The sequence below is a fragment of the Danio aesculapii genome, chromosome 8 (genome assembly GCF_903798145.1).
Source record: "Danio aesculapii chromosome 8, fDanAes4.1, whole genome shotgun sequence".
NCBI classification, from domain to species: domain Eukaryota; kingdom Metazoa; phylum Chordata; class Actinopteri; order Cypriniformes; family Danionidae; genus Danio; species Danio aesculapii.
Genome location: NC_079442.1, coordinates 1,338,718 through 1,366,217, shown reverse-complemented (window position 1 = coordinate 1,366,217; position 27,500 = coordinate 1,338,718). Strand labels below are relative to the sequence as shown.

The window sequence follows — 27,500 nt, the reverse complement described above, 5'->3', positions numbered from 1 at the left end:
CCAGCAACCCTTAATACAGGCTGATGGCACATTACTGTTAGCAACAGATAAGGTAAAACGTCTACACCACATCCATCTGTATGTTAGTCTTTTATTTTTTGTTTTGTTTGTAAGAATCTTGGGGATCATTTTCTGTTCTCATGTGTCGTGATGATTTGCAGAGCGCCTAACAGAAGAGCTGTAGATCTTTTTTTCCTCTTCTCATTATATTTCTATAATCTTAATGCAGATGTTGTCTGTTTCCTCAGACGGAGTCGGGGCAGGGTGATCTGGGGACACTCGCTAATGTGGTCACATCATTAGCAAACCTGAACGATTCGCTCAGTAATGGAGAAATGACAGACGGGCAGCTGGAGGGATCGCCCAGTGAAATCACACGGTGTGTTATTAATGCAGACATCTGTTTACTTATTCAGATTCAAGCATCACTAGTGTTTTTGACTTCAGCAAATTAGTTTTGGCTTAATTAATTCATTAATTTCTTGCTCCAGCATTCAGCTGAATCACATGCAGTCTACCTTAGCAGGGTGTCCGTGGGGTCTCAAAATGTCTTAAAAATCTACATTTTAGGACATACAGTGCAAAAATGCTTTTCTTAGGTGGATTTTTTTGTCTTGTTTCTAGTCTAAATATCTGAAAATTCTTAAATCAAGAAGTAATTTCTTGTCAGGCAAAACATATTGTCTAAATCAGGGGTTTTCAAACTGTGGGGCGCGACTATTAAGGGGGACACAAGAATTTGAGGCGTGCACTCGAGTAAAATATGATGCCAATTTTTATGCGTTCACTAGAAGGGAATATGATTAACGTTAGCTCCAATGCTAACTTTCAGGCACCTGTAGAGTTAATGCGTTCCAGTAAAATATATACAAATAAAATAGAGCGGGTGCTTTTTAAAATGAATGGCGGTGAATGAAAGTAAATCCGGTGAGCCGTCTGACAAAACAGTGCCCTTCTGAATCAAATCAACAGGATGCCCTTCTGGATCTTTCACTTACTTTGAAGACTACTGTCTACGTTTACATGTACATCAGTGATAGTTAATTGCCTTAATCTGAATAAGACAGTAATATAATTAGGGTGTGCTTTTTGAATGTTGCATCACCAGGCTATGCACGTTTCCTGCGGAGGCTCATGTAATGTTGGGTGTTTCATCATTAATATTTCGACTTTAACTGCAGTTCGGCAGTTTCACTTTCACTCTTGAACATTTCATTCATGCCCCCGTGACAAACTGGGGTATTTGACGTGAATATGAAGTAAGGACTGGTGGAAGAGTGTTGTTTTAATGGAATTTGATACCAAGTGGAACGAAAATACGTCCGCGTTTTGTGATGTGTGTGTGTGTGTATATGTGTGTGTGTGCAGTCCCTTACTGACAGCTGCATGTGTGGATCTTGTCAGAAAATATGGTGAAAAGATAGTTTAATTGCGGTGTTTACTTCAATAATGCCACTAATATATGCATACTCCACATGTCTTAATCTGATTTCTGTTCAGTTATGACTTGAGTCAGATTAAGGTCATCAAAAATCTCTGTTTACATGGTTACTCTTAATCAGAGTATTGGACAAACTTGGGGGGGGGCATGTGTCCTAAAAGTTTAAAAACCCCTGCTCTAAATAAAGTGATTTCCCTGATCGAGCATTTTCATTATTAATCATCGGCATGAAATGTTTACAGTGATTCTATTTAATTCATTAGAATGTATTTATTATTTTAATTTCCTCATTTCATTTATTTATTATTGTTATTATTAATTTATTTGATTGTAATGGCTGTAATTCACCCTTAAAATATTACAGAGCCATGGTAAACACACCCACATCTTCAGTTTCAAAGTGTTTATTTTTAATGTAAATGTATTGTTGATTGCATGTGTGTGTGTGTGTGTGTGTTTGTCGTTGTAGTGCCTTTGACACTATGGCTAAAGCGCTGAACCCCGGTGAGCTGACGGAGAGCCAGAGTCTGTCGGAGGTGGACGGAATGGGCGGAGCTACAATACAGGTGATCAGCAGAGATCAGATCTCACCGCTCATAGAGGTGGAGGGGCCGCTGCTCACCGACACACACGTCAGCTTTAAGGTGTGTACAGATGCTGTTTGTAATGTTATCATTTTATAGCTTATCATTTGATATCAATAATTAACGAAATTTTCATAACCTTTCAAAAAAAAGAGAATATCAATAGAAAGCAAATGTTTGAATTGAACCATTGTGTTTTTAATTTAGCTATCTTCCTAATTTATTAAGACAAACGACAAATATTGATTTGTTTTAGCAGTTAATGCAAAATTAGGGATGCATGATCTATCAGGAGTCATGTTGATATCGGCCGATAAATGTTATCGTTATGGGTCTAATGACATAATAACAAAATGAAGCAGATATCTTTAATGTTCAGTGACTTGGTTTCTTCATTTATGCATTTGCTACGTCAGGCAGTAGATTGTATTTATATAAAAGAAAGTTGGCCGTAAAAAAATAATAGTTGATGAATGAAGTTCATATTTATCGGCTGATATATCGGTTATCGGTCTGCAAATATAAGCGTTACCAGTTATTGGTTTTGGTCAAAGTTTATTTGTAGTCTATTAAGACCAACAACCAATATATCGGCCGATAAATGCTGTTTTTAATGTCATTGTTATCTGTCTTGTAACAGATTAGCTCAAAGGCAATTGAGGATTCATTTGAACGGGGCTTCAAAACAATCGACTCTTTAAATCCGAACAAACAAATCATCCAGCGATCGTTCAAACGGACAGTTGACTTCAATTACAGCTATTACTATCAAATATAAAAACCCATTTACGTTTAAGCAGGGTTGCTAGATCGAAGACAATGTAATGATATAAAAACCTCCGATTTCGTAAGACCAAACCAAGCGAACCAAAAATAATCAATTTAGCCCTTCTATGTTTTCTTTAGGGTTATATTAAGTGTACACCAGTTCAGTGCTAATCTGGAAGTGCTAATTGCGTTCCTTTTTTTTTGCATTAGCACGCTGCGAAACCACAAGTCGACACGACCAATCCTTTTGGTCGTGTCGACTTGTGGTTTCGCAGCATGCTAAACTTAAGCAGACTCTCGACAGAATGTCTGAGCTGTCTGATTAACCCATTTTGTCTGGGTGCCCGCCTGCTTCCTGGAGTCCTCTGGGTTCTAGTCCTGGGTTCAAGTCTTTCTCTGGTCTGGGCCTTCTAGAGTCTCCTCGGGGTGGCCTTAGGTCACAAGCTTTTATAAGGATGGTTTTGTACCCACCCTCCAGAGCCGAGTTGACCAATGAGAAGTTAACTCCCTTGAGGCACGTTTGATAGTCGTTGTTCCAAAGCGGGCTGATTTGCATAGGCATTCTGGTTGTAAACTGATGCAATGAAATGTTCATGTTTCTTAAAATGTTAATATGTTGCACATGTATTAATATGATATGTACACAATCGTTCAATACACCAAATTAGCTTTGCAGGGACACCAAACATGAACTATCTATGATCTTGTTTAGCTGTGGTAGAGTTCAACATTGATTACAGAAGTATTAAAACCTTAATATTAATACAGGATATTAATACAACACCTGATTACACATAAAGAGAGAATAAAAGTTTACATTAAAAACATCAGTCTTAAGCAAGGAGCTTATAGAAGTTCTCTGTGTGTCCAGTTCTGAGCTTTCCTTCATGTCGTAAATACCTTGGGATCGGATTACAATTGACCATCCAGTCTTTTCTGGATGGGAGAAGTCGAGGTGTATTATTTGTTGAATAAAAGCAGAATAATTATGCGTCTGATCGGCCACAACTGTTACAGTCTGGTAACAAAATTCAGCAGATATCTTTCATAATGGCTTAGTTTCTTTACTTACAGATTTGCTAGGTCATGCAATATGTATTTTGTTAAAGATTGTATTTATATCAAAGAAAGCTGGCCATAAAAACAGAATAGTTGATTAATTAATGAAGTTCATATGTATCGGCTAATATATCTGCATATCGGTTATCGGTAACGGTCAAAAATTCTATATTGTATTCATATAAAAGAAGGTCATAGAAAGAAATAGTTGATTAATTAAGGAAGTTTATATTTATTGGCTAATATATTGGCTATGGGGGTCTAAATATACAGATATATCGGTTACCAGTAATGGTAAAAATTTCCATGTTGGTGAACACAAAATACAATTTATTTAAATAGAATTTAAACAAATATCTTCTTTCTTATGTTTTAAGTCTTAAGCGGACTCTTTAAAAAATTATACTTTATATATTTGTGTGTGTGTGTGTGTGTGTGTGTGTGTAGCTGACAATGCCGAGCCCGATGCCGGAGTATCTGAATGTGCATTATATCTGTGAGTCGGCTTCACGTCTCCTCTTCCTCTCCATGCACTGGGCGAGATCTATCCCAGCATTCCTTGCTCTCGGGTGAGATTCTCTGTCTCTTTGTGTGTGTGTGTGTGTGTGTGTGTGTGCATGTGTCAATCATGCAGAATTATTTGGGTGAAAGAACATACAGTTTGTTTAGTATAAAAACAATGGAAACCTATGAAATGTCCTCACAAAAGACAAAAACTATTGCGTGTGCTTGCATGCATATAAATGTGTGTGTGCAGGCAGGAGTGTAACACCGCTCTGGTTCGGGCCTGCTGGAATGAGCTGTTTATTCTGGGTCTGGCTCAGTGCGCTCAGATCATGAGTCTGTCCACCATCCTCACCGCCATTGTCAATCATCTGCAGTCCAGCATCCAGGACGGTACAGTACAGTAAAACCCCACACACACAACACACAACACCGCAGACATTAGACTAGGAGATATACTGTTGAAATCAGAATTATTCGCCCTCCCAGAATATTTTTCCCCTATTTCTGTTTAACGTATAGAGCAGATTTTTACAACACATTTCTAATCATAATAGTTTATTAACTCATCTCTAATAACTGATTTCTCTTTGTCATGATGACAGCACATAATATTAGACTAGATATTCTTCAAGACACTAGTATTCAGCTTAAAGTGACATTTAAAGGCTTAACTAGGGTAATTAGGGTAAAGTTAGGGTAATTAGGCAAGTCATTGTATAACAGTGGTTTGTTCTGGAGACAATCCAAAACTTATATTGCTTAAGGGGGTTAATAATATTGACCTTAAAATGGCTTTAAAACAATTAAGGACTGCTTTTATTCTAGCCAAAATAAAATAAATAAGACTTTCTCCAGAAGAAATAATATTATAGGAAATACTAAACATCATTTGGGAAATATTTGAGAAAGAAAAAAAATCAAAGGAGGATGAATAATTCTAATTCTAGTTATCTTTTAATTTTATTTTAAGATTCTTGCCTAAAAATGACGACTTTGAGGACAGTGTTAGACCATGTGCTCTTGAGATTTTTCATTCAATCATTCATTTATTTATTTGTTCAATTATTTATTTATTAATTATTTATTTTTTTGTTTTTATTTCAAGGGCTTTGTCTAAAAAATGAACACTTTGAAGGCTTTGAAGTGTTAGACTGTGTGCTCTTGGGATTTTTAATTCATTCATTCATTCATTCATTCATTTTCTTTTTAAGCCCCAGAGGGCTTTTGTAATGGCTATTAAATTAATGAAAAATGACATTCAAAAAAATGTAAACTATTAAACAGAACTACTCAAACTAATTTGATATCATGCAAAGCACAACAGCACCGTGTTTATCTTTCATGCATTGGTCAGTGAAATTCATAGTCTTTTAGGGAAAAGTCTGGGTTATTTGACCTTTTGTCCTTGTAATCTGTAATAATCTAACAGCTGATCTCCTCTCAGTAGACAAGCTATCAAGTGAGCGCATTAAACTAGTGATGGAGCACATCTGGAAGCTGCAGGAGTTCTGCAACAGCATGGCGAAGCTGCAGACGGATGCATATGAATACGCATACCTAAAAGCCATCATCCTCTTCAGTCCGGGTACATCAGCTTTACACACTCCTTCCGTCCCTCGGGGAATGGAGCTTTTTCACATTTGAGTGTTTCTCAGCATTGAAGTGGTCATATTGTAAACTCAGAGCGCAGTGAATTGGAGAGTACAACAAATCATTTATTTACTATCCTATTAGCTGAAATAATGACTGAAGACAATAGTGTGAGACTGATAACGGCAGCCAGAAGAGAGAATAGAGTCAGATTTACTGTCCTGCACACACACACTACATTACACACACCTCACACAAGCGCTCATTCAGCTGTGTAATTTGATGCAAAGTTGATATAAAGAATATAAACACTTAGAAATGTTCATACATTTTATATACAAAATACAAAATCATACAAAATCTAATATTAAAAACATTCAAGGGTTTAAGATGCTGATGATTGTTAAACACGTCATAACGTATAGTCCTTAAAGGGTCCATTGAAATAGTCCTGAACTTAAAGCTGATCCGTTTCTTTACCAGATCATCCAGGTTTGAGTAGCTGCAGCCAGATTGAAAAGTTCCAGGAGAAAGCGCAGATGGAGCTCCAGGACTATGTGCAGAAGACCTATCCGGACGAAACCTACAGGTCGGTTCCATATTGATGTAATACTATGGGCAAACGCATCTTATGACTTATTGAAGAAATTGAAAACATTTAGACTTGAAAACACCACGAATGATTGACACCTTGAGATTGTGCCCTGTTCTCAAGAGGGCGGAGCTGCAAATGCCTGCGTGTCAGTATAGTGGCAGATTCAAAAACAGGACTAGTGTGAGTCAGGTGTGCTTCAGTGTGAGTGTGTGCTTCATGCTTCTGTCAGTCTATGGAGACTCCTGTCGCTGTTCATCTAAAACTCCACATCTATAATCCTCTTAGTCTATGCCAGGCATGGGCAAACTCGATCCTGGAGGGCCGGTGTCCCTGCAGAGTTTTGCTCCAACACTAATCAAACACACCTGAACACCCTAATTAGTGTCTTCAAGATCACTAGAAAGCTACAAGCAGGTGTGTTTGATTAGGGTTGGTGCAAAACTATGCAGGGACACCGGCCCTCCAGGATCGAGTTTGCCCATCCCTGGTCTATGCTGACGTTATCTTCAGCAGCTCAAACACTCTAATGGCTAATGGACAGACAGCTGCTTCTCACTCAGGGCAGCTGTTTATGCTAATGAGATGGAGAGATGGTCACTAGTGGGCGGGGCTTTCCCCCTCTGATGACACGTACAAAGGGAGAACGCCAATCAAAGTGCTTCCTTCATCAAATGTTATTATAAAAAATGCAATTAATACATTTTTACCATTAGAAGCTGCTTATATTCATACACTGCTGACACACAACTGTATTTAAAACAAATTTTTGCATAACAGGTTTACTTAAATATCTAATTTATTCTTTCTTTGGCATCAAGATGCTAATATTATTTATCTGAAATTGCTTAATTATGCAATTGAAATGAATTGCTGATTGATACCGCAGGTTGGCCCGAATCCTGCTGCGTTTACCGGCGTTGCGTTTGATGAGTTCCAGCATTACTGAGGAGCTGTTCTTCACCGGCCTCATCGGAAATGTACCGATCGACAGTATCATCCCATATATCCTCAAAATGGAGACTGCAGACTACAACAGCCAAATCACAGCCCCCTCCGTGTGACCATCGTTTCATGCAATTCCCATCATACTATTCCCCCGAATACATCGCATTATACTGAACCGACCAACAAGCTCTACCTCAAGAGGAGCTGCGACAGCGAAAGCCTTTCTGAACCGTTACCCGAGCGATATTGTGTTGTAGTTTACAGAGAGAGATGCATTATGGGACTTTGAGTTCCAGGACTTTGCCTCAAATTAAACTAAGGCCTTTCTTATTTTGTAAACTTTAATTTAAAGAAAAAAAACACTTGAGCACTTCATGATGATTCCAATGGAAAAAAATCCCAATTTTTTTGTTGTTGTCGTCAAATCGTCACAATTCTCCCTCATTAATATTCATAATTATCAAAAGCATGAACATTTTCATAAGGAGATGTGACTTTTTTTGATTGAATGTATCTGCTGACTTCAAGACTTCTCCTGATCTCCAACAAAGGTATGAGTTCTTTCAGATTTGTTTGTTTTCCTCTCTCTCTCTCTACAGCCATTGAAATGAATGGGAATTTTGTGTTTGTCCCGCAGCTCTTTCTTTATCCGTACTGTCACTCCTGTCGTCATGACAATCAGCTTCTGCTCAATATATCCGGCTTTTCCTTTGCTGTATTTATTTCAGCTCCAAAGCGCATATAAATGTAGACCTTCGCTTGATTTCAAAAATCACGTGTGCTATTTCTATTTGGGGTCACCAAACCTGTTCCTGGAGGGCCGGTGTCCTGCAGATTTGAGCTCCAACCCTAATCAAACACACCTGAACGAGCTAATCAAGGTCTTACTAGGTGTACTTGAAACACCCAGGCAGGTGTGTTGAGGCAAGTTGGAGTTAAACCCTGCAGGGACACCGGCCGTCCAGGACCGAGATTGGTGACCCCTGCTATAGGAGATCTTCAATCGGTGTCTTTAAAGCATCTTTATCGCTGCTGCTGCAATGGACGTAAATTGTCATTTTGAAGATGTAATATATCCACAACCATGATGGTTTGATGCGTTTAGATTACTAACATGTTTTATTTGCAGATCTGCGCACACTTAAGTTACATTTGTACATTTTAATTTGTCGTTTAAAAGAAAAGAAAAGTGGTTTTGTCCCTAATGTAATGTCTCTACATGCACTTATTTAATGCTGTTTCTGAAACAGAAATGCTGACCTGGGCTGTATTTGTTTGGGTTTAAAATCAGTAGACTCTTCCAGACTATGTTAGCCTGATGCTATTGATTAGCCACCTTGTTTATTTAGGTTCAAGCTAACATTAAAGCTCAAGGTATATTTCCATTTTAACCAGTGCACTACCTGACAAAAGTCTTGTCGTCGATCCCAGTTGTAAGAGAAATCCCAGTTGTCATCTCAACACGTATCGATTAAACACATTAAAAATAAGACGTTAAACATTATATAACTCAAAACATTAGTTTAAAACCTGATTAACTTCATAAAATGAGTTAAATTAACATAAAAACGTTGGTTTTCATTTTTAGTGTACAGAAGTCCTCGTGTAGGTGTACAAACTGAAGTATACTTTGAGCTTCAATAAAGCACACACACTCGCTGTAAAGCATGGCAGGTCGGTGTATACTGCATATTTACCCATTAATGCCATTTATTAAATATTTAATGTGATTTTAGTTATTTTAATCAATTATAACTGTGCAAACTGTCTAAAATGAGCATTTTTTTACTAACTAACTAATTTAAAGGGACAGTTCACCCAGAACGTGAAGGCTCTGTATAGTATTTATTGTAATGGCTGCTTTTTTTTTGCTAACATTTTTCAGAATATCTTGTCTTGTGCTCATAGAAAGAAACTGTTGAACCACTTTGAGTTTGAGTAAATAATTCATTCATTCATTCATTTTCCTTCGGCTTAGTCCCTTATTTATCAGGGGTTGCCACAGCGGAATGAACCGCCAACTCTTCCAGAATATCTTTCATGCAGCGGATACCCTTCTAGCCACAAACCAATACTGGGAAACACACACACACACACACACTACGGTCAATTTAGTTGATCAATTCCCCTATAGCGCATGTGTGGGGCTGTGGGGTAAACCGGAGCACCCGGAGGAAACCCACGCCAACACGGGGAGAACATGCAAACTCCACACAGAAACACCAACTGACCCAGCCGGGACCTGAACCAGCAACTTTCTTGCTGTCAGGCCACAGTGCTAACCACTGAGCCACCATGCTGCCCATAATAATAATAAATAATAATAATAATGAGGAAGGTTTAATTTTTGGGTGAACTGTCCCTTTATAAGCTACAAATCGACATGAAACTGGTGGTTTTTGCATTTGCACGCTTTGCTTTATACAGCATTAACTCAAAGCTTGTTTTTGAGTCTAAATAAATGTATGAAATTTCTTGTGAATCATCAAGTAAAACTTGTTTGACTTTTCCCAGTGTTACGCACATCACTGTATTACTGCTGAATACATGTCCGTCATTATAATCAACAATACAAACAGACGTCAAAATTAGTTAGCTGAATGTGGAAATAAGAAATGCTCAGACCAAGCCTTGCCCTTTATAACAGAAAATGTCTACACTGTTTCAGTATTTTCACAAGTGTTTTCTGTTTATTTGCAGTGGTGAATTGCATTATGGGATGTTGATCTCTGCTCTGTCCACTATTGATGGTGAAAATTCAACTCTACAGTTTAACAGTGACTTTTATTGACATTTCAGTCATTTGAAATAATAATATCATGTATAACCTCCTAGGGCTTGCGTGGCCACGTACGTGGACGGCACATTTTAGCTCTTAGTGGCTATTTAAAACACTTTAAATGTTTTATATTTTGTTACAGACATACAGGGTCATCCTGCAACTGTTTTGCAGCATATGAAATGTCCCAAACACTGTTTTTAACTGTCCAAAATGGTGGAAAAAATAGTTTTTACTGTTTGATAGTCAAAGCAAGTTCAAAAAAATGTTAAATATGCATTAAAAAATTTCAGAAAAATGTGTTTTATGTAAATTTGGACCACGAGTCCACATATATGGACAGCATTTTTCTCTTAAAGTACATCATATCAAAAGATGATACTTAGATTTTTAATCTAATTAGGTTCTAATAATCCCAAATAGCAAAGAGAAATAAAAAATGCATGTAAAAAAACACCTTGGGCCTTAAGAGGATAGGAAATGATATCTAGAGAAATAAGTCTGTAAAATAACAGTAAGTGTACTGGGAGTTTATAACAAAGTATTTGTAGTGTAATATACAACACCAACCCAGACAATAAAGCACTGCAAACTATTAGAAATGATCATAAACGTCACTTTATACAACTTTTCATGGTTAAAAGTTCAAGATCAAGGTCCCATAATGCAATTCAAAAGCAGAAATAAACAAAATATGAATAACAAAATATGAATAACTACCAACTTACAGATATTTTGTTATTTTTTACAGTGTATAATGTTTATAATGTGTGTTTTCTCATTGTTTTAGAGTCATTTCTTCCTGGCCTCATTGATTATGTCCCAAAAAGTTTTTGCTTTAGCACAATAACCGCATACAGCTATTTTTTTATATGGTTTGAACACTTTCTTTGATGCCCGATGTGTCTGGATCTGTCAATGACTGGTTTATAGGTGTTGTAAATCTATATTGCTGTCTGTTTTCATCTGTCTGTGAGACGATAAGATAAGCTGTGCATGAAAAGCTCCTGAATTTGATTCTGATGTGGAGTTTAAATATTGTGGCTTGAGAATATATATATATATATTTACAGTGCATTCAGAAAGTACCCATTCATTTTTATTTTTGACCGTTTTCTCTATTTAAGGATGCTTTCATGTTTAATCCATGCTTCATTACAAAGCTGAAACCAGATTTGTGATAACTTTTGCAAATGTATTAAAATGCAGACACTGAAATGTCATCATGGGGAGATTTTTTATATAGTGGTGAACGAAAACTCATTTATATATAGCATAAAAAATTATACTACACTCACCGGCCACTTTATTAGGTACACCTTACTAGTACCAGGTTGGACCCCTTTTGCCTTCAGAACTGCTTTAATCCTTCATGTCAGAGATTCAACAAGCTACTGGAAATATTCCTCAGAGATTTTGCTCCATGTTGACATGATAGCATCACACAGTTGCTGCAGATTTGTCGGCTGCACATCCATGATGCCAATCTCCCGTTCCACCACATCCCAAAGGTGCTCTATTGGATTGAGTTCTGGTGACTGTGGAGGCCATTTGAGTACAGTGAACTCATTGTCATGTTCAAGAAACCAGTCTGAGATGATTGGCGCTTTATGACATGGTGCGTTATCCTGCTGGAAGTAGCCATCAGAAGATGGAGACACTGTGGTCATAAAGGGATGGACATGGTCAGAACAATACTCAGGTAGGCTGTGGTGCTGACATGATGCTCAATTGGTACTAATGAGCCCAAAGTGTGCAAGAAAATCTCCCCCACAGCATTACACCACCACCACCAGCCTGAACCGCTGATACAAGGCAGGATGGATCCATGCTTTCATGTTGTTGAGGCCAAATTCTGGCAGCAACAACCATGCCACATTCATGACCATGTCTACATGCCTAAATGCATTGAGTTGCTCCCATGTGATTGGCCGATTAGAAATTTGCGTTAACGAGCAGTTGGACAGGTGTACCTAATAAAGTGGCCAGTGATTTTATAAAAGAGTTTCTATTCATTTTGTATTTGATCCTTTTTATCGTGATATTCAATAAAGCATCCAATAGTTATTGTGGCATATCATGATTTTAGGTATATAAACATAATAAGTATTTAAAAATCTAAAATGAGTATAAAAAAACTTATCTGCTAATTAAATGGTGTACTTTCTGTGATTTGATGAGCTGTAGCTGTTAAGACCACAAGCATTTATTTATTTTAAATGTGAAATCGAGGAGGGCGTGGCTAAGCATGTCAAACTGGTGTAATCAGAGAAAGAAGCAGAAAAAAATGTGAAATTAAACTCAGATTTTAATTAAAGATCACCAAAAATGTTGTTTCAGTGAATTGCCTTCACAGATTAATTGTTAACATTCAAAATAAACACCAAATGTCGATTTCACGCGGACTTTAAATACTAATCATGTCTATTTATTCTTTTAAAATGTATAAAGATGTAATTATTCACTTTTAAGAGGTTTTGTTGTACATTCTTTATTGTTTCGTGCGTCCTCCAATCCTCCAGTTGGCGCCGAACGCGAGTATTGTCTGCGCATGCGCTGTCAATAAACGAGCGAGAAGAGCAGCAGCAGCATGAGCTGACCAGTAAAGATCGTGTCTGTGGATTCTTCAATGTCATAATTTACATTAATAAATCATATAATCATGCCGATGAAGGGAAGATTCCCCATACGGAGGACACTGGAGTATCTGCAGAAAGGAGAAGTGGTGTTTAAGAAGTCTGTTCGGATTATGACCGTCAATTATAACACAAATGGAGACCTGAGTGAAGGAGCAAGGTCAGAAATAAACAACATCTTTCTTTATTAGCTGAAAAACAATACGATTTGTTGGGAAATGTTGTGATTGTTCTGCTGTCAGTGTGGTTAAGGCGATACACTCCAGCTGAATGGGATAAAAATGAACTAATAGCTATTACATTACCGTCCCACCACAATATTAAGTGTTTTTGAGACATACTATAGTAAAGTATTGGGGTAAAGTTGGTTTTAAATTCGCACATTTGGACTTTTTCCTTTATAAAATCACTTCAGAAAAGTATTCAAATCAGTCAATAATTTAGTCATTCTAATTTAGTCAATTAAACCCTACTAAAAAAACTGCTTAAACCAGCCTAAGATGGTTGGCTGGTTTTAGCTGGTTGACCAGGCTGGTTTAAGAGGGGTTTTAGCCACTTCCAGGCTGGGTTTCAGCCATTTCCAGCCTTGTCTTAGCTGGTCAGGCTGGAAGATGACCAGCAAAAACCAGCTTAGCCAGGCTGGGAGCCCAGCCAAAACCAGCTATGTCCAGCTTAAACCAGGCTGGTCAAGCTGGTTTTAGCTGGATTTAGCTGGTCATTTTTTAGCCTAACCAGCCAAGACCAGGCTGGAAATCAGCCTGGAAGTGGCCAAATCCCCTCTAAAACCAACCTGGAAACCAATGGCTGGAAACCAGCCTGGAAGTGGTCAAAAACCCTCTAAAACCAGCCTGGTCAACCAGCTAAAACCAGCCAATAGTGCTAATGTTGTGTTGAAGTTATATTTACATGGGAAATCAGGCTGAGATATTCAAAGCAGAGAAAATAAGACCGTGTCACAAGCTGTCACTGTTCAAAAATGTCAAAACCAAAACTCAAACCATGAATTCGCAAAGAAAGTTTACGTTAACATTATATTGAAACTTTTATTTATATTTTCCAGAACAGCTGACCACAGACTTACAGAAGCAGAAAAATATCAATCTGGAAACATGTTTTGTTCTTTAAATGAGGAAAAGAAATGGTGCGTTATGGATGTGACAAAAAAAGTGCGGGTTTACAGTGTACTTTATACTTAGAAAATCTGTGAATTAAACTGCACAACCCAAAAGAAACAATGCTAAGCAAAAGAGTAAGAGTTGGCTCACTACAAAACAAAAATGATTGGTTTTATTTTATTTATTATTTTCACATTTATGAGGAAAAAGTTTCGTTATGGTTGTGACGTCTCTCTGTTATGGATGTGACGGATGTGAAATCGCCATTTGTGTGACTTTGCTAAATCAAATATAATAGTTTGAAAACATTGACAGAGGTTTTTGAGTATGTCTAAAGTACTGTAAAATACTTGCTTACACACAAAAAACCCAGAAACAGTGTCCGTATTTTAGTGAAAACTAGATTTTTTTCATAGTAAGGTTGACATTTGCACAGAATTGCTCGTATATTGTAGTATTAAAACACAGTGTTAATGAATTCTCCAGCAAACTGTAGTATTAACTACAGTGAGCTGAAAAACTGTAATAAACACTGTAGTATACTCTCGTTTTTACTACAGTAAACTGTTGGGTATTGTAGTATAATATAGCCTATAGTTGTAGAAGAAAACTACTATTGTTATTGTTTTAATAGCATGCATTATAATGTATAGCAACTATATAATCACCACACCTGATTAACTGAAGTAGTTTACTGTAGTTGCTTCGTATGGTTTCAAATCTCTACAGTATTTCTCAAAATGTTACGTATAAATATGCTAGTGAGGTATCGTTTTATTAAATATCTGCTCATTTGCATGCATATTTAGCACAAAAATCTGCTTCAGAAGTCAAAATGTTTCTGTCAAATGGTTTTTATCAACACATAATTCAGAAAATGCTTCAAATAAGACAGGGGGAAATGTTTATTAAAAAAGCGTGTTATGTATAATAAGACCTATTGAACGAATATGTAAAATTTGCAGAATTTTTTAATGCTGAAGGGGATTTAAATAAGAGTTAAAATATGTTAAAAATATGTGTTGTAATAGACCATTTCAATGTGGTCATGTCATTGGCCCATGAACATTTCACGCTCGTTGCCAAACTATTATAGGCGATTCAATCATAACTTGATGTTATAACAGCTATCATAACATTATTGATCAATATGTTGAACTTTTTGGACTGTCAGAAGCTGTGGACATTTAAAATGGACCATTGTTATTGTGTACATCCCTCAAAATGGTCTCTAGAGACATACAGACCAATTGATAAAGTGTCTAAAATAAAATAAACTAATTTTGAGTGTTTCTCTTCATTCGACTGAAAAAGCACTTCATGTGAAGCTAAATATGGTGGCTCAGTGGTTAGCATTGTGGCCTCACACCAAGAAGGTCACTGGTTCGAGTCCCGGCTGGGTCAGTTGGCATTTCTGTGTGGAGTTTGCATGTTCTCCCCGTGTTGGTGTGGGTTTCCTCTGGGTGCTCCGGTTTCCCCCACAGTCCAAACTCATGCGCTGTAGGTGAATTGATGAACTAAATTGGCCGTAGTGCATGAGGGTTTGTGTGTATGGGTGTTTCCCAGTACTGGGTTGCAGCTGGAAGGTCATCCGCTGCATAAAACATGTGCTGGAATAGTTGTCAATTTATTCCACTGTGATGATGAATAACGGCAGAAGGGAAATGAGTGAGTGTGTGCTGGTGCTGTAGTTGTGAACGCCCCTCTTGATTGGTGTGTTTGAGTGCTTTATTTGCTGTTTTTCAGGTCGTTTGTGTTCTTCAAAATCCCTCAGATCCAGTACAGAAACCCGTGGGTCCAGATCATGATGTTCAAGAACATGACGCCGTCTCCATTCCTGCGCTTCTACCTCGGTCAGTGTGTGTCTGTGTGTGTGTGTGTGTGTGTGTGTGTATGAGACTTATCTATCATCTGTGTTCTCTGCTGACCAAAGCTGTGTGTGTCTGTGTTTGTGTACATGTTTGTGTGTGTGTTTTTGCATTTGTGTTTGTGGTGTGTGTGTGTGTGTGTGTGTGTGTGTGTATATTTTTATATTTGTGTGCGTCTGTTTACTTGTGTTTGTATGTGTTTAAGTGTGTTCGATTTGTGTGCCTGTGTGTATTTGTGTATGTGTTTGTTTGTGTGTATTGTGTTTGATGATATCTGTGTGTGTGTGTTTAGATGACGGAGAGCAGGTTCTGGTGGATGTGGAGGGAAAACACTATAAAGAAATCACAGAACACATCAGGAAGATCCTCGGCAAGTCTGAGTGAGTCCTGCTTCAACACACACACACACACACACACACACACACACACCCTGTCAACACAATTAGTCTTATACTCCATATGGCTGATTTCATATTTTATGCATGCAAGTATAAATGTTATCTTTATTACATAACTTAGATGATTCTCTATTCTGACTCTCTATTCTCCATTTCTCAGAGTTGATTCTTTTTTTAAATCAACTCTCCATTCTCAATGCCTCCAAATTGATTCTTTTTAGAATCGACTCTCTTTTCTCAACTCATCAGCCTTGATTCTTTTATGGAATCATCTCTATTCTCAACGCTGCGAAATTGATTCTTTTTTGGAATAAACTCTCTATTCTCAACACGTCCGAATAGATTCCTTTTAGAATCGACTCTCTATTCTCAACTCATCAGCATTGATTCTTTTTTGGAATCGACTCTATTCTCAACACCTCCGAATTGATTCTTTTTAGAATCGACTCTCTATTCTCAACTCATCAGCCTTGATTCTTTTATGGAATCATCTCTATTCTCAACGCTGCAAAATTTATTCTTTTTTTGAAAAAAACTCTTTATTCTCAACACGTCCGAATAGATTCCTTTTAGAATCGACTCTCTATTCTCAACTCATCAGCGTTGATTCTTTTTTGGAATCGACTCTATTCTCAACGCCACGAAATTGATTCTTTTTGACTCTCTTAATGCCTCAAAATTGATCCTTTTTTTGCAATCGACTCTCTTAATGCCTCAGAATTCATTCTCTTTTGGAATCAAATCTTTATTCTGAACACTTCAGAATTGATTCTTTTTAGAATCGACTCCCAATTTTCAACTCCTCAGAGTTTATTCTTTTTGGAATCATCTGTTCTCAACGCCGGGAAATTGATTCTTTTTTTGTAATCGACTTTCAATTCTCAACTCCTCAGAGTTGATTCTATTTGGAATCAACTCTATTCTCACCTCAGAATAGATTTTTTATTCTTATATATTTTTTTGGAATTCTCAACACCTCTGAATTGATTCTTTTTAGAATCGACTCCCTTTTCTCAATGCCTCAGGATTGATTCTTTTTAGAATCGACTCCCTATTCTCAACTCCTCAGAGTTGATTCTTTTTTGGAATCAACTCTCTATTCTCAACATCTCTGAATTGATTCTTTTTGGAATTGACTCTCTTAATGCCTCAGAATTCATTCTCTTTTGGAATCAAATCTTCATTCTGAACACTTTGGAATTGATTATTTTTTAGAATCGACTCCCTTTTCTCAACTCATCAGCGTTGATTCTTTTTTGGAATCATCACTAATCTCAACGCTGCGAAATTGATTCTTTATTTTTGGAATCGACTCTATTCTCAACACCTCCGAATTGATTCTTATGGGAATTGACTCTCTCAATGCCTCAAAATGTATTCTTTTTTTGCAAGCGACTCTCTTAATACCTCGGAATTCATTCTCTTTTGGAATCAAATCTTCGGAAATCAATTCAAAACACCTCGGAATTGATTCTTTTTAGAATTCCTATAGACTCCCTATTCTCAACTCCTCTGAATTGATTCTGTTTGGTTCTGTCTTCATCTCTCTTTTTGTTTTTCTCTTCAATCGTTTGTGATTCCATGCCATTTGTGTACCACTTTGCTTAAAAATAATAATAGTTAAAAAAAAAAAGTATTGATTCTGTATGGAGTGGACTCCCAGTGAATGTTCTGACTCTCTTCTGTTCGTCTGTGTCCACAGTGAAGTTCTGCAAGCTGAAGCTGCGGCTAAAATGGAGATGTTTAATCCTGCAAACTTCGGGCCCAAGAAGTATTTCCTGCGGGAGTGCATGAGCGAAGTGGAAGGCCAGGTTCCTCATCCCGGACGAGTCCCGCTGCCCAAAGAGATGACCGGGAAATACAAAGCCAAGATGGTGGCAACAGCGGACGAATAGAAGTCAAATAATCTTCAGTCTTTTGTGTATTATTTGTTTGTTGTTGAACTATTGTACTTTGTTTTTGATAAACACGACGTTATATTTTGAGGTTAAATGTGAATAAAAGCTGTTTTATAAACCTCAAATAAAGAAATTCTGCTTTACATTTGACCAATAATCACAGTAGATTATATTGCATTTCATCCAGTGCACCTACAGTTGATTCTGATGTGTGTGGGGCTCTAGATTTCAGCAAAAAAAAGATGACTTCAGTGAATCTCTGAAGTAAAAAGCACAGTTTGATCTCCAGTTTTATTATCATTAGTGTTACATTTACGATATCCTGATAGATTGCTCAGTGTAAACATACATCATCCAAAAGCTAATGGACAGCTTCATATTAGTCACAGATATCAGCAATACATGAGATAATAATTACAAAAGCATTGCATTTAGTGCTGCGGTTGTCACAGCGGTCTAACCAAAACACTGCTTCATTTCAGAAAGCGCTTGAGATACAGTATGTCCTTGTGTTTTAATGGAGAATTGAGAAGTGGAGAATCGATAAAACATGCAAGACGGAGCTTTAAGGTGTTTCTTGCAGAGCTGTGTGGATTAAAACAAGCACAGGTTTACTTCCAACGCCGCTTGGATGGAGTTGTGCAATTGGTAAAGTGCAACAAAAATAATCTACTAATGGTTTAAATCACTATAGATGGAAAATAAAGTCAGTATATACAAAATAAAATGACAAACACCAAGAGATTTGACATATTATGCAATATAAAAGCAATAGTTCATCAATATTGAACTATAAAACGCTTTCATTTTGAATTAAGTTGAGTGACGATGTAACTAATTCACCCATATTTTAACGTTTACCACTATAATGTTATTTAAAACATTAGACATCTTGCATTTAATATGCTTACGACCTAAATAACTTCTGTAAATTTAAATTGACGCACGCAAAAAAATATGTGGTAATGTTTCATTATTGAGGGAACACCACTGTTTCCAAGGCGGAAACGCAGAATAATGAGGTCTTGTATTTAGTGAAATGGTTTATCCATTAAATCCACATTTAGGCTGCGGACTCAGAAACTGATTCAGAAATACGTTTAGCGTCAAAATCTGAAAATACTGACTTTGTTATACAGAAAATGCTTCAGATATTTTAACCCAACTCATTTATACCACTCTAATAAAGGAGAATTTGCTCAAATAAAATCTGAATCTGAATAATCATCAATACTAGCACTCACTATGCCTCTTCAAGTGTATTAAATTACAAATTTAAAGGGATAGTTCACTCAAAAATGAACATCTGCTCATTTATTCACACTCGAGTGATTCTAAACTTCTGCTGGCATCAACTCAATTCCAGTCATTTTATTTCCTACTACGAATGTCAATGGGTCAACTAGCATTCTTCAAAATCTCTTCTTTTGAGTTCAACAGAAGAAAGAAACCCATAAAGGTTTAAAACCACATGAGGGAACGTAAATGAGGCCATTTTCATTTTTGGGTGAACTATCCCTTTAAAGGAACACTACAATTATTTTATTTCTTTTGGAAAAGGCTCATTTTACAGCTCTCCCAGAGTTTAGGAGTTCAATTTTACCATTTTTAAATCCATTCAGCCGATATCCAGGTTTGGAGTGAGGACGTTTAGCTTAGCTTAGCATAGATGATTGAATCGGATTAGACCATTAGCATCTTGTTAAAAAAAATCTAAACAGTTTTTAGATAGTTTTCCTTATCAAAGCTCGACTCTTATTCAGCTGATCTGCAGGTCTGGAGTGAGCACTTTTAGCTTAGCATAGATCACTGAATCGGATTAGACCATTAGCATCTTGTTAAACAAACAAAAAATAAAAACAGACTTTTGACAACTTTCCTATTTAAAGCTTGACTCTTATTCAGTCGATCTCCAGGTCTGGCGGGAGCACTTTTAGCTTAGCTTGGCATTAGCTTAATTTAGCATTGAATCGGATTAGACCATTAGCATCTTGTTAAAAAAAATGTAAACAGATTTTTGATAATTTTCCAATTTAAAGTTGGACTCTTATATAGCTGATCTCCAGATCTGGCAGGAGCACTTTTAGCTTAGCTTAGCATAGATCATTGAATCGGATTGGACCATTAGCATCTTGTTAAAAAAATAAAAATAAAAACAGAATCTTGATAATTTTCCTATTTAAATCTCGACTCTTATGCAGCTAATCTCCAGGTCTGGCAGGAGCACTTTTAGCTTAGCTTAGCATAGATAATTGAATCGGATTAGACCATTAGCATCTTGTTAAAAAAACAAACAAAAAAAAAAAAAACAGATTTTTGATAATTTTTCTATTTAAAGCTCGACTTTTATTCAGCTGATCTCCAGGTCTGGCACAAGCACTTTTAGCTTAGCTTAGCATAGATAATTGAATCCGATTAGACCATTAGCATCTTGTTAAAAAAAAGAGATATTTTTCCAATTTCAAGCAATGACTTCTGTAGTTAAACCCTGTACTAAGACCAAAGGAAAATTAAAAGTTGGTATTTTCTAGGCTGTATACATCATTTCACACTCATATCATTGCTCTTGCTGCAGCCATGGTCAAGCAGCAAGGTTTCTTGATTATTACGCCAGAATGAGAGAATAGTTCCCACCCGTATTGCAGTTAATAGTATTACTACACAATGTAACTACAGAAAAGTCAAGACTTAAATAGGAAAATTATCTAAACTCTCTTTTCTTTTTTTGGAATGATATGCTAACGGTCTAATCCGACTCAATGATTTATGCTAAGCTAAGCTAAAGGTGCTCCTCTCAGATGTTGAGATCAGCTGAATGGATTTAAAAGTGGTAAAACTCAACTATTTGACTTTGGGAGAGTATAAAACCAGTTTATTTTCCACAAAAAAAGTGGAGTGTTCCTGATAATCGATGCATCAGAAATGACTCTGATCGCATCTGATATTACATGTTTCTACTCCTAGTGCATCGTTATATCAGTAACTACAAACAAGTCAAGAGTCCTCCTCTATTTCTTCCTCTTCTGCTCTCGTAGTGTTCTCTGCAGCTCCTTCAGGTTCTCCGACAACAGCTCCACCTCATCAGAGCGCCCGCTTAGCTTAGCGTCAAATATGTACGCGCGAATGTTATCGATCTGCTGCAGCAGAAGCTCTTCCTCAATGGCCGTATCATCCTCATCCTCATCAAATGGATTGGTCGAGGATGCAGGAATCTCATCGGAACTCTCTTTAAATGGGTTACCTCCATCATCATCATCATCATCATCCTCCTCGAATGGGTTTTTAGCCGCGTTAAGATCTTCATGGTCATCGTTTTCCTCCTCAAAAGGGTTGTACTCTTTCTTCCCATTGGCAGTCTGAAAATTTGTGGGCTCTTCCTCGATGGGAGAGAAATGCTCCTCATCGAACGGGTTTTTGGATGGAGGTTTGTTCTCCAACGGAGGAAGCGAATGCTCTTGGGTTTTGTCTGTGTCTCCTCTGAGTGAAGGATCTTGAGTTGTGTTTGCTCTGAGAGAAAGATGCTGTGTTTTGTTCGCTCTGAATGATTGCTCTTCTGCTTTGTAGGTTTCTCCTCGGAGTGAATGATCTTCTGTTTTCTCTAGTTCTCCTCTGAATGAATGCTCCTGTGCTTTGTCAGTTTCTCCTCTGAGTGGACGCTCTTGTGTTTTGGCGAGTGCTCTGTGCTCCATCTCTCTCTGCTGCAGATGCTGGATCTGCTTCTGCTGGAGGTCGGTCTGGTCCGCCAGCCGCTGGGAGATCTCTATGGCTCTGCTGGTCTGCTGCGCGTCGAACTCATCCTGGAGCTGCCGCAGGTTCTCCTCCAGCATGCACACCTCATCAGAGCGGTTGGCGGATCGTGCCTGTCGCAGGAAGGATTCGATGTTCTCGATTTGCTGCAGGAGCGGGTCGTCCTGCTCGGAGCGGGTGTCGGACTGAGGAAGCCAGCCGCCGGCTTTAGTCACACGTGGAGCTGCAACATCTCCATTCACACTGAGAGTCGGACGGTTCTTCTCATTCTCCAGTCGACGCTTATGAGCCTCCAGGCTGACCTGAGACACATCAGACAAATAATGAGTTAGAACACCACCACCACCATCATCATCATCTCCCCCCTTATCTGCAGTCTTAAGGCTGATTTATACTTCTGCGTCAAGCGCATGCACCGGCGCAGCCTTTGCAGGGTCACATAGCCCTCGCTGTTGCTGACGCCGACGTGCAACTCTCAAAAAATGTAACAGCACATCGCAACTAGTGCTATCACGATACTGGAATTCAGCACCAATCGGTACTGATATTTTAAAAACGTCTGAAGAACCGCTGATGACTCGAAAGATCTTCGCAGCTTTAAAATGCTCCAGTGTCCCTGTATCTGTGTATCTCAGTCAACAGCAGTGAGTTCGGTGAACCGATGACCTTCACGGCCAAATCACAGTCATTTCTGTTGAGCACGTGAACACACTGGCAAATCAGCGCAGTTTAAGAACGTACTCAACAGCGCTCAAATGTTAGCGGGAAATGGACGTTTTAAAAATTTCAGTACTGATTGGTACCGAATTCCAGTATCGTGACAAAACTAGAAGGAACCCCAGACACTTTCCCGAGGCATTCATAGTCCCTCCAGCATGTCCTGGGTCTAACCCTGGGTCTCCTCCCAGTGGAACAAGCCCAAAACACCTCCCTAGGTAGGCATTTAGGAGGTATCCGAAACAGATGCCCATGCCTCCTCAATGACATTCCTCTCTGAGGGTGAGCCCTGCCACTTTTTGAAGGAAACTCATTTCGACCACTTGTATCCCAGATCTTGTCCTTTCAATCAGGATCCAAAACTCATGACTATAGTTGAGAGTAGGAATGTAGATTGACTGGTAAACTGAGAGCTTTGCCTTTTTGCTCAGCTCCTTCTTTACCACAACAGACCAGAACATCAACCTCGCATTACAGCTGCACCGATCCGCCTGTCAATCTCACGCTCCATCCTTCCCTCACTCATGAACAAAACCCCAAGACACTTGAACTCCTCCACCTGAGGCAAGGACTGTTCTCTATCTGGAGATGTCAAGACATCTTTTTCTGGTGGAGCCCCATGCCCTCGGACTTATAGGTGCTGATCTTCACCCCAGCTGCATCACACTCAGCAGCAAACCGCCCTAGTGCACGCTGAAGGTCCAGGTCTGAAGAATCTAACAGTGCACCATCATCTGCAAATAGCAGAGATTATATCCTATGGCCCCCAAACCAGACTCCCTCTGGCCCTTCTAGGCTGTGCCTAAAAATTCTGTCCATATAAATAATGAGCAGAACCATTGACAAGCCCTGTAGAGACCAACAGGCACCGGAAACAAGTCTGACTTATTTCCGGCAATGCGAATCAAATTCCTGCTCTGTTCATACAGAGACCCCATACTCCTAGAGCACCCCCACAGAATGCTTCAAGGGACACCGTTGAATGCCTTCTACAAGTCCACAAAACACATGTGGACTGGTTGGGCATGAACCCTCGAGCACCCTAATTAGGCTATAGAACTGGTTCAGTGTTCCACTGCCTGGTTGAAATCAGCATTGTTCCTCCTAAATCCGAGGTTCAACTAACAGCCAGATCCTTCTCTCCAGTACCCTGACATAGACTTTTCCAGGGAGGCTGAGGAGTGTGATACCTCTATAGTTGGAACACACCCTCCAGTTTGTCCGGCCTCCTGCTCTACCAGTCGACATTACTCACCACCAGGCAGTGATCAGTTGACAGCTTTGCCCCTCTCTTTACCCGAGTGTCCTGTCAGAGATCAGATGAAATGACCCAAAGTCAATCATCAACCTCCGGCCTAGGGTGTCCTAGTGCCAAGTGCACTGATGGTCATCCTTATGCTTGAACATAGTATCCATTATGGACACTAACTGTGCCTAGCACAGAAGTCCAACAACAGAACAACACTCAGATTTACATCAGGGAGGCCGTTCCTCCCAATCACCCCTCTCCAGGTATCACTGTCTTTTCCCAGTCTTTTTTCTCAGTCCGAGCACCTTCCAGCACCCTTTCCAAAGACTACAATAAGGCTGCGTAGTCTGCACTGGTGTTTGGCCCATAAGCACAAACTACAATGAGAGACCGATCCTGACCCGGCGCAGGGAGGTGACCTGCTCACTGGGGAAAACTCCAACACGTGGCGGCTGAGTTAGGGAGCTATTAGCAAGCCCACACCAGCCGGCTGCCTATCACAGTGGGCAACTCCAGAGTAGAAGAAAGTCCATCCCTTCTCTAGTAGGTACTGTTCAACCTCCTGCACAAGCTCAGGCTCCATCCCTCCCAGTGAGATGACATTCAATGTCCCAAGTGCCAGTTTCTGTGTCTGAGGATCAGGTCACTGTTTTCCTGACCTACGACCAATGCCCGTTCCATGGGTTGTTATATATCTGGCTTATTAATTGTCTTTGGATTTGATGTCAATGTAATAAAAGACAGAATCATCACTGATTGATTGCAGGAGTTCCACTGAAAGACAGGTTATTGGAGTGGTTCTGAGAGGTAGATTCACCTGTCTCTCCTGCTGAGCCCTTTTCTCCTGCTCCACTCTCCTTTTCTCCTTCAGCTCCTCGTATTTCTCCTTGGTCGGGAGAGACGTCAGACCCAACAGCTTCTCCTGCAGGCCGGAAGAAAAACAAGTGGAAGAAAGAGAAAACAAAGCAAACTTCCACCTTTATATATGTGTGTGTGTGTGTGTGTGTGTGTGTGTGTGTGTGTGCACGTGAGCTGTAGTGCGCATCACCTGTATGAAGAGTGTGGCTGTGTATCGCACCATCCTCTGCAGCTGCAGGGCTTTGGGATGAGGCTGAAGCTCCTCTTTAAGCCCCAGTGTCAGGATCTTCTTACTAAAACACACAAACACACCCAGTTGCACCCAGGTCAGTATGTGGTGGAGTGGCCGGGGCTTCTGTGGCTAAACAGTCCAACACTGGAGTGGCAGGATCTGTTGCATTTGCTACATGGGAAGCCTGTGGCTGCTTTGGTAGGCCCTGTCCCTGCTCTCTGCTTCCCATTTTGTCCCTGTACTTCCTGTTGTTCCTCTCTCTATCCTTCATTCAGCTTTATGCTGGTCCTTACGGCATGCCACCAACTGGCACGGTTAGCAGTTGCAGCTTCCAAGTCTGCAGGGTTCCAGCTTCCAGGTCATGCTTACAGACATCTTTATACCGGAGCGCTGGTCTCCCTGTTGGTCTGGTGCCAGAGGCAAGCTCACCATACATCATATCTTAGGGGATTCAGCCATAATGCATACGGCAGACATGTCCTAACCAGCAAAGGTGTCTTTGGGAAAGGAGTGCATGCATACTTAAAGACACAGACACACATACACACAAATTTGTCCAGATTGCCAGGGGCTCGGATAAAGAAGGGAGTAAGCCAAAGTAAAGTTCATTCCACTTCATTTCCACACATGATCTGATCTACACTATTTCTGATCATCATTATATTTCGCTACCAGGAGACCCAGAAGTCCTGTAACTCTTTCAGGCCATGTCCTAGGACCTCTCTTTACCGTACTACACCCAAAACACAGATTGCATTACAACTCATTAAGGGAGAGGAACCGTTTCCAAATCGCTGAGATAACTTGTCAATGGCGTCATTATCGGGGTGAAGTTAGCAGCTTTGCAACAAAATTTGGCCCGATCTGGAGACGAGTGATGGACATTAAATATCTGTGAAATTGGCAGGTATTGACCTAAAGTTGAAGTATCTTTCTACTCTTTCGGCTTCCCTGTGTTTTCTTTTCTCCTGCCAGACGGCCTCGAGAAAACAACTTCTCCCAGATAGCAAGATAAGGAGACGCTCTGAAATTCCTGATCCCTGTCAAGGACACCTGTTGGCTTACGCACACGCGCGCACACACACACGCACGCACACACGCACGCACGCACGCACGCACGCACGCACGCACACACACACACACAGATAAACAGCACGACACTTCCTGGCCCCAATCCAACGCCTTCGTATGCTTTCACCCACTGGAGGGGGTAGGCAGGTCTGAGACCAGCGCCTCCATGGCTGCCCGCCCTTACCGGACTATATCCACACCCCCTGTTCCCATCCCCTGTGGCAATGTTATGTCTTGTCGGTGTGTTTTGGTGCTAGATTGCTGGGGCTTCTGCCTCTATTTCCTAAATGTATCTTATTTCCTGTTCCACCTCCTGTGACCTGTCTTCCCTGGAGTTGTGATGTCTGCACGGTCGGGGGGTTCCATTTACCTCCATTTCGTTGCCTTGTTCTTGTACATGTGTGATGACAATAAATTGAATCTAATCTAATCTAATCTAATTAAAAATGTGTCGAAAAACTTAAACATCACTTGGGAAATGTTGGAAAAAGTGCTGAAATGGTGAATAGCTTTGCCTTCGGCTGTACATCACACATTATAATAGTAGTAATATAAATACAGTATTACAGTAGAGCCTCGGGTCTGTAGTTTACCTCAGAACGTCGATCAGCTCGTAGTATTTCTGGATCTCCATCCGCAGTGCTGCTGTGCTTTCCAGACTGTAGGTCTTTTCTCCAGCACTGCGCGCACACAAACACACACACACACACACACACAAAGGAAACTCATCATTAAACAAGTAAACAGATGAATATTGAGCATTATAGCAGTGATTAAGGGCTTACTTGAGCGATTCTGCCATGCGTGTGTACTCTGGAGCTTTAGCTTCAACCTTATCCATACACGTTCTTAACCTCTGCATACAAAACAGCACATGTGGAGGATTAGCACAGCGTATACACCTGCCATGCACCAATTACTGGTGAGGTGGGGATAAAGATAGTAAGGCCCCATCTGATTGGTCAAATTTAGATACAAACAACCAATGCATAAAATGAATGTCATTTCTCACACATCTGTGATATGTAGAGTTGAAGTCGAGAATTATTAGCTCTGCTGAATTATTAGCCCCCTGTACACTACCTGACAAAAGTCTTGTGGTGGATCTCAGTTGTAAGAGCAACTAATAATAACTTGACTATTTGGAAAAGTGTCAGAAGGTGGATTTCTCTGCTGAATCATCTGTTGAACTGCATCCCAATCATTACTAATACTGCAGAAGACCTACTGGAACCCACATGGAGTCGAAATTCTCACAGAAATCAGTCAAGTTTGGTGAAGGAGAAATCATGGTTTGGGGTTAATTCTGCAGCGTGTACCTCATAGAGTTTGACGATATCAGGCACGTGGTCTTTCTCCTCCAGTTTTCTCTGGTGTCGCAGCAGAGCGTCCATGCAGTGGTGACAGCAGCGCACGCGGTCCTCGTCCTTCTCCTCCAGCACA

The 27,500-nt window shown here is 39.5% G+C and overlaps 3 protein-coding genes across 5 annotated transcripts in view; 2 read left to right on the top strand and 1 right to left on the bottom strand.

Moving 5' to 3' along the window:
• The window catches only part of nr2c2 (nuclear receptor subfamily 2, group C, member 2), a 24,609-nt gene extending 13,118 nt beyond the window's left edge, over positions 1-11,491 (top strand). For 2 of the 3 annotated variants that reach the window (XM_056464577.1, XM_056464579.1), the window contains 8 exons: positions 1-52; positions 249-379; positions 1,911-2,085; positions 4,300-4,421; positions 4,610-4,749; positions 5,804-5,944; positions 6,433-6,538; positions 7,431-11,491. The exon at positions 1-52 is cut by the window's left edge and continues 36 nt beyond it. In XM_056464577.1, the coding sequence (XP_056320552.1) occupies positions 1-52; positions 249-379; positions 1,911-2,085; positions 4,300-4,421; positions 4,610-4,749; positions 5,804-5,944; positions 6,433-6,538; positions 7,431-7,605 (1,042 nt within the window). In that variant the 3' untranslated portion in view covers positions 7,606-11,491. The remainder of the gene's footprint in view (positions 53-248; positions 380-1,910; positions 2,086-4,299; positions 4,422-4,609; positions 4,750-5,803; positions 5,945-6,432; positions 6,539-7,430) is intronic. The other variant, XM_056464578.1, reaches the window with a different exon arrangement.
• A 1,341-nt stretch (positions 11,492-12,832) lies between these two features.
• On the top strand, positions 12,833-18,340 carry mrps25 (mitochondrial ribosomal protein S25). The gene is made up of 4 exons (XM_056464278.1): positions 12,833-13,064; positions 15,766-15,872; positions 16,180-16,267; positions 17,988-18,340. The coding sequence occupies exons 1-4, from the start codon at positions 12,931-12,933 to the stop codon at positions 18,178-18,180; spliced, it is 522 nt and encodes a 173-aa protein (XP_056320253.1). The 5' UTR covers positions 12,833-12,930; the 3' UTR covers positions 18,181-18,340.
• Positions 18,341-18,448: 108 nt separating this feature from the next.
• The window catches only part of LOC130234298 (rabenosyn-5), a 14,715-nt gene continuing 5,663 nt past the window's right edge, over positions 18,449-27,500 (bottom strand). Inside the window, exons 7-12 of the mRNA XM_056464576.1 lie at positions 27,377-27,500; positions 26,843-26,913; positions 26,651-26,737; positions 24,945-25,047; positions 24,714-24,818; positions 18,449-22,232 (exon numbers count right to left, since the gene is read on the bottom strand). The exon at positions 27,377-27,500 is cut by the window's right edge and continues 133 nt beyond it. Coding sequence (XP_056320551.1) covers positions 21,192-22,232; positions 24,714-24,818; positions 24,945-25,047; positions 26,651-26,737; positions 26,843-26,913; positions 27,377-27,500 — 1,531 coding nt within the window. The 3' untranslated portion in view covers positions 18,449-21,191. The remainder of the gene's footprint in view (positions 22,233-24,713; positions 24,819-24,944; positions 25,048-26,650; positions 26,738-26,842; positions 26,914-27,376) is intronic.

What these genes read in the sequence shown, in the direction of transcription:
- mrps25 (XM_056464278.1), top strand. Translation starts at nt 12,931, where the DNA reads ATGCCGATGAAGGGAAGATTCCCCATACGGAGGACACTGGAGTATCTG. An exon ending in GACCTGAGTGAAGGAGCAAG is followed by an intron (nt 13,065 to 15,765) that starts GTCAGAAATAAA and finishes GCTGTTTTTCAG; the next exon opens with GTCGTTTGTGTTCTTCAAAA. An exon ending in ATTCCTGCGCTTCTACCTCG is followed by an intron (nt 15,873 to 16,179) that starts GTCAGTGTGTGT and finishes GTGTGTGTTTAG; the next exon opens with ATGACGGAGAGCAGGTTCTG.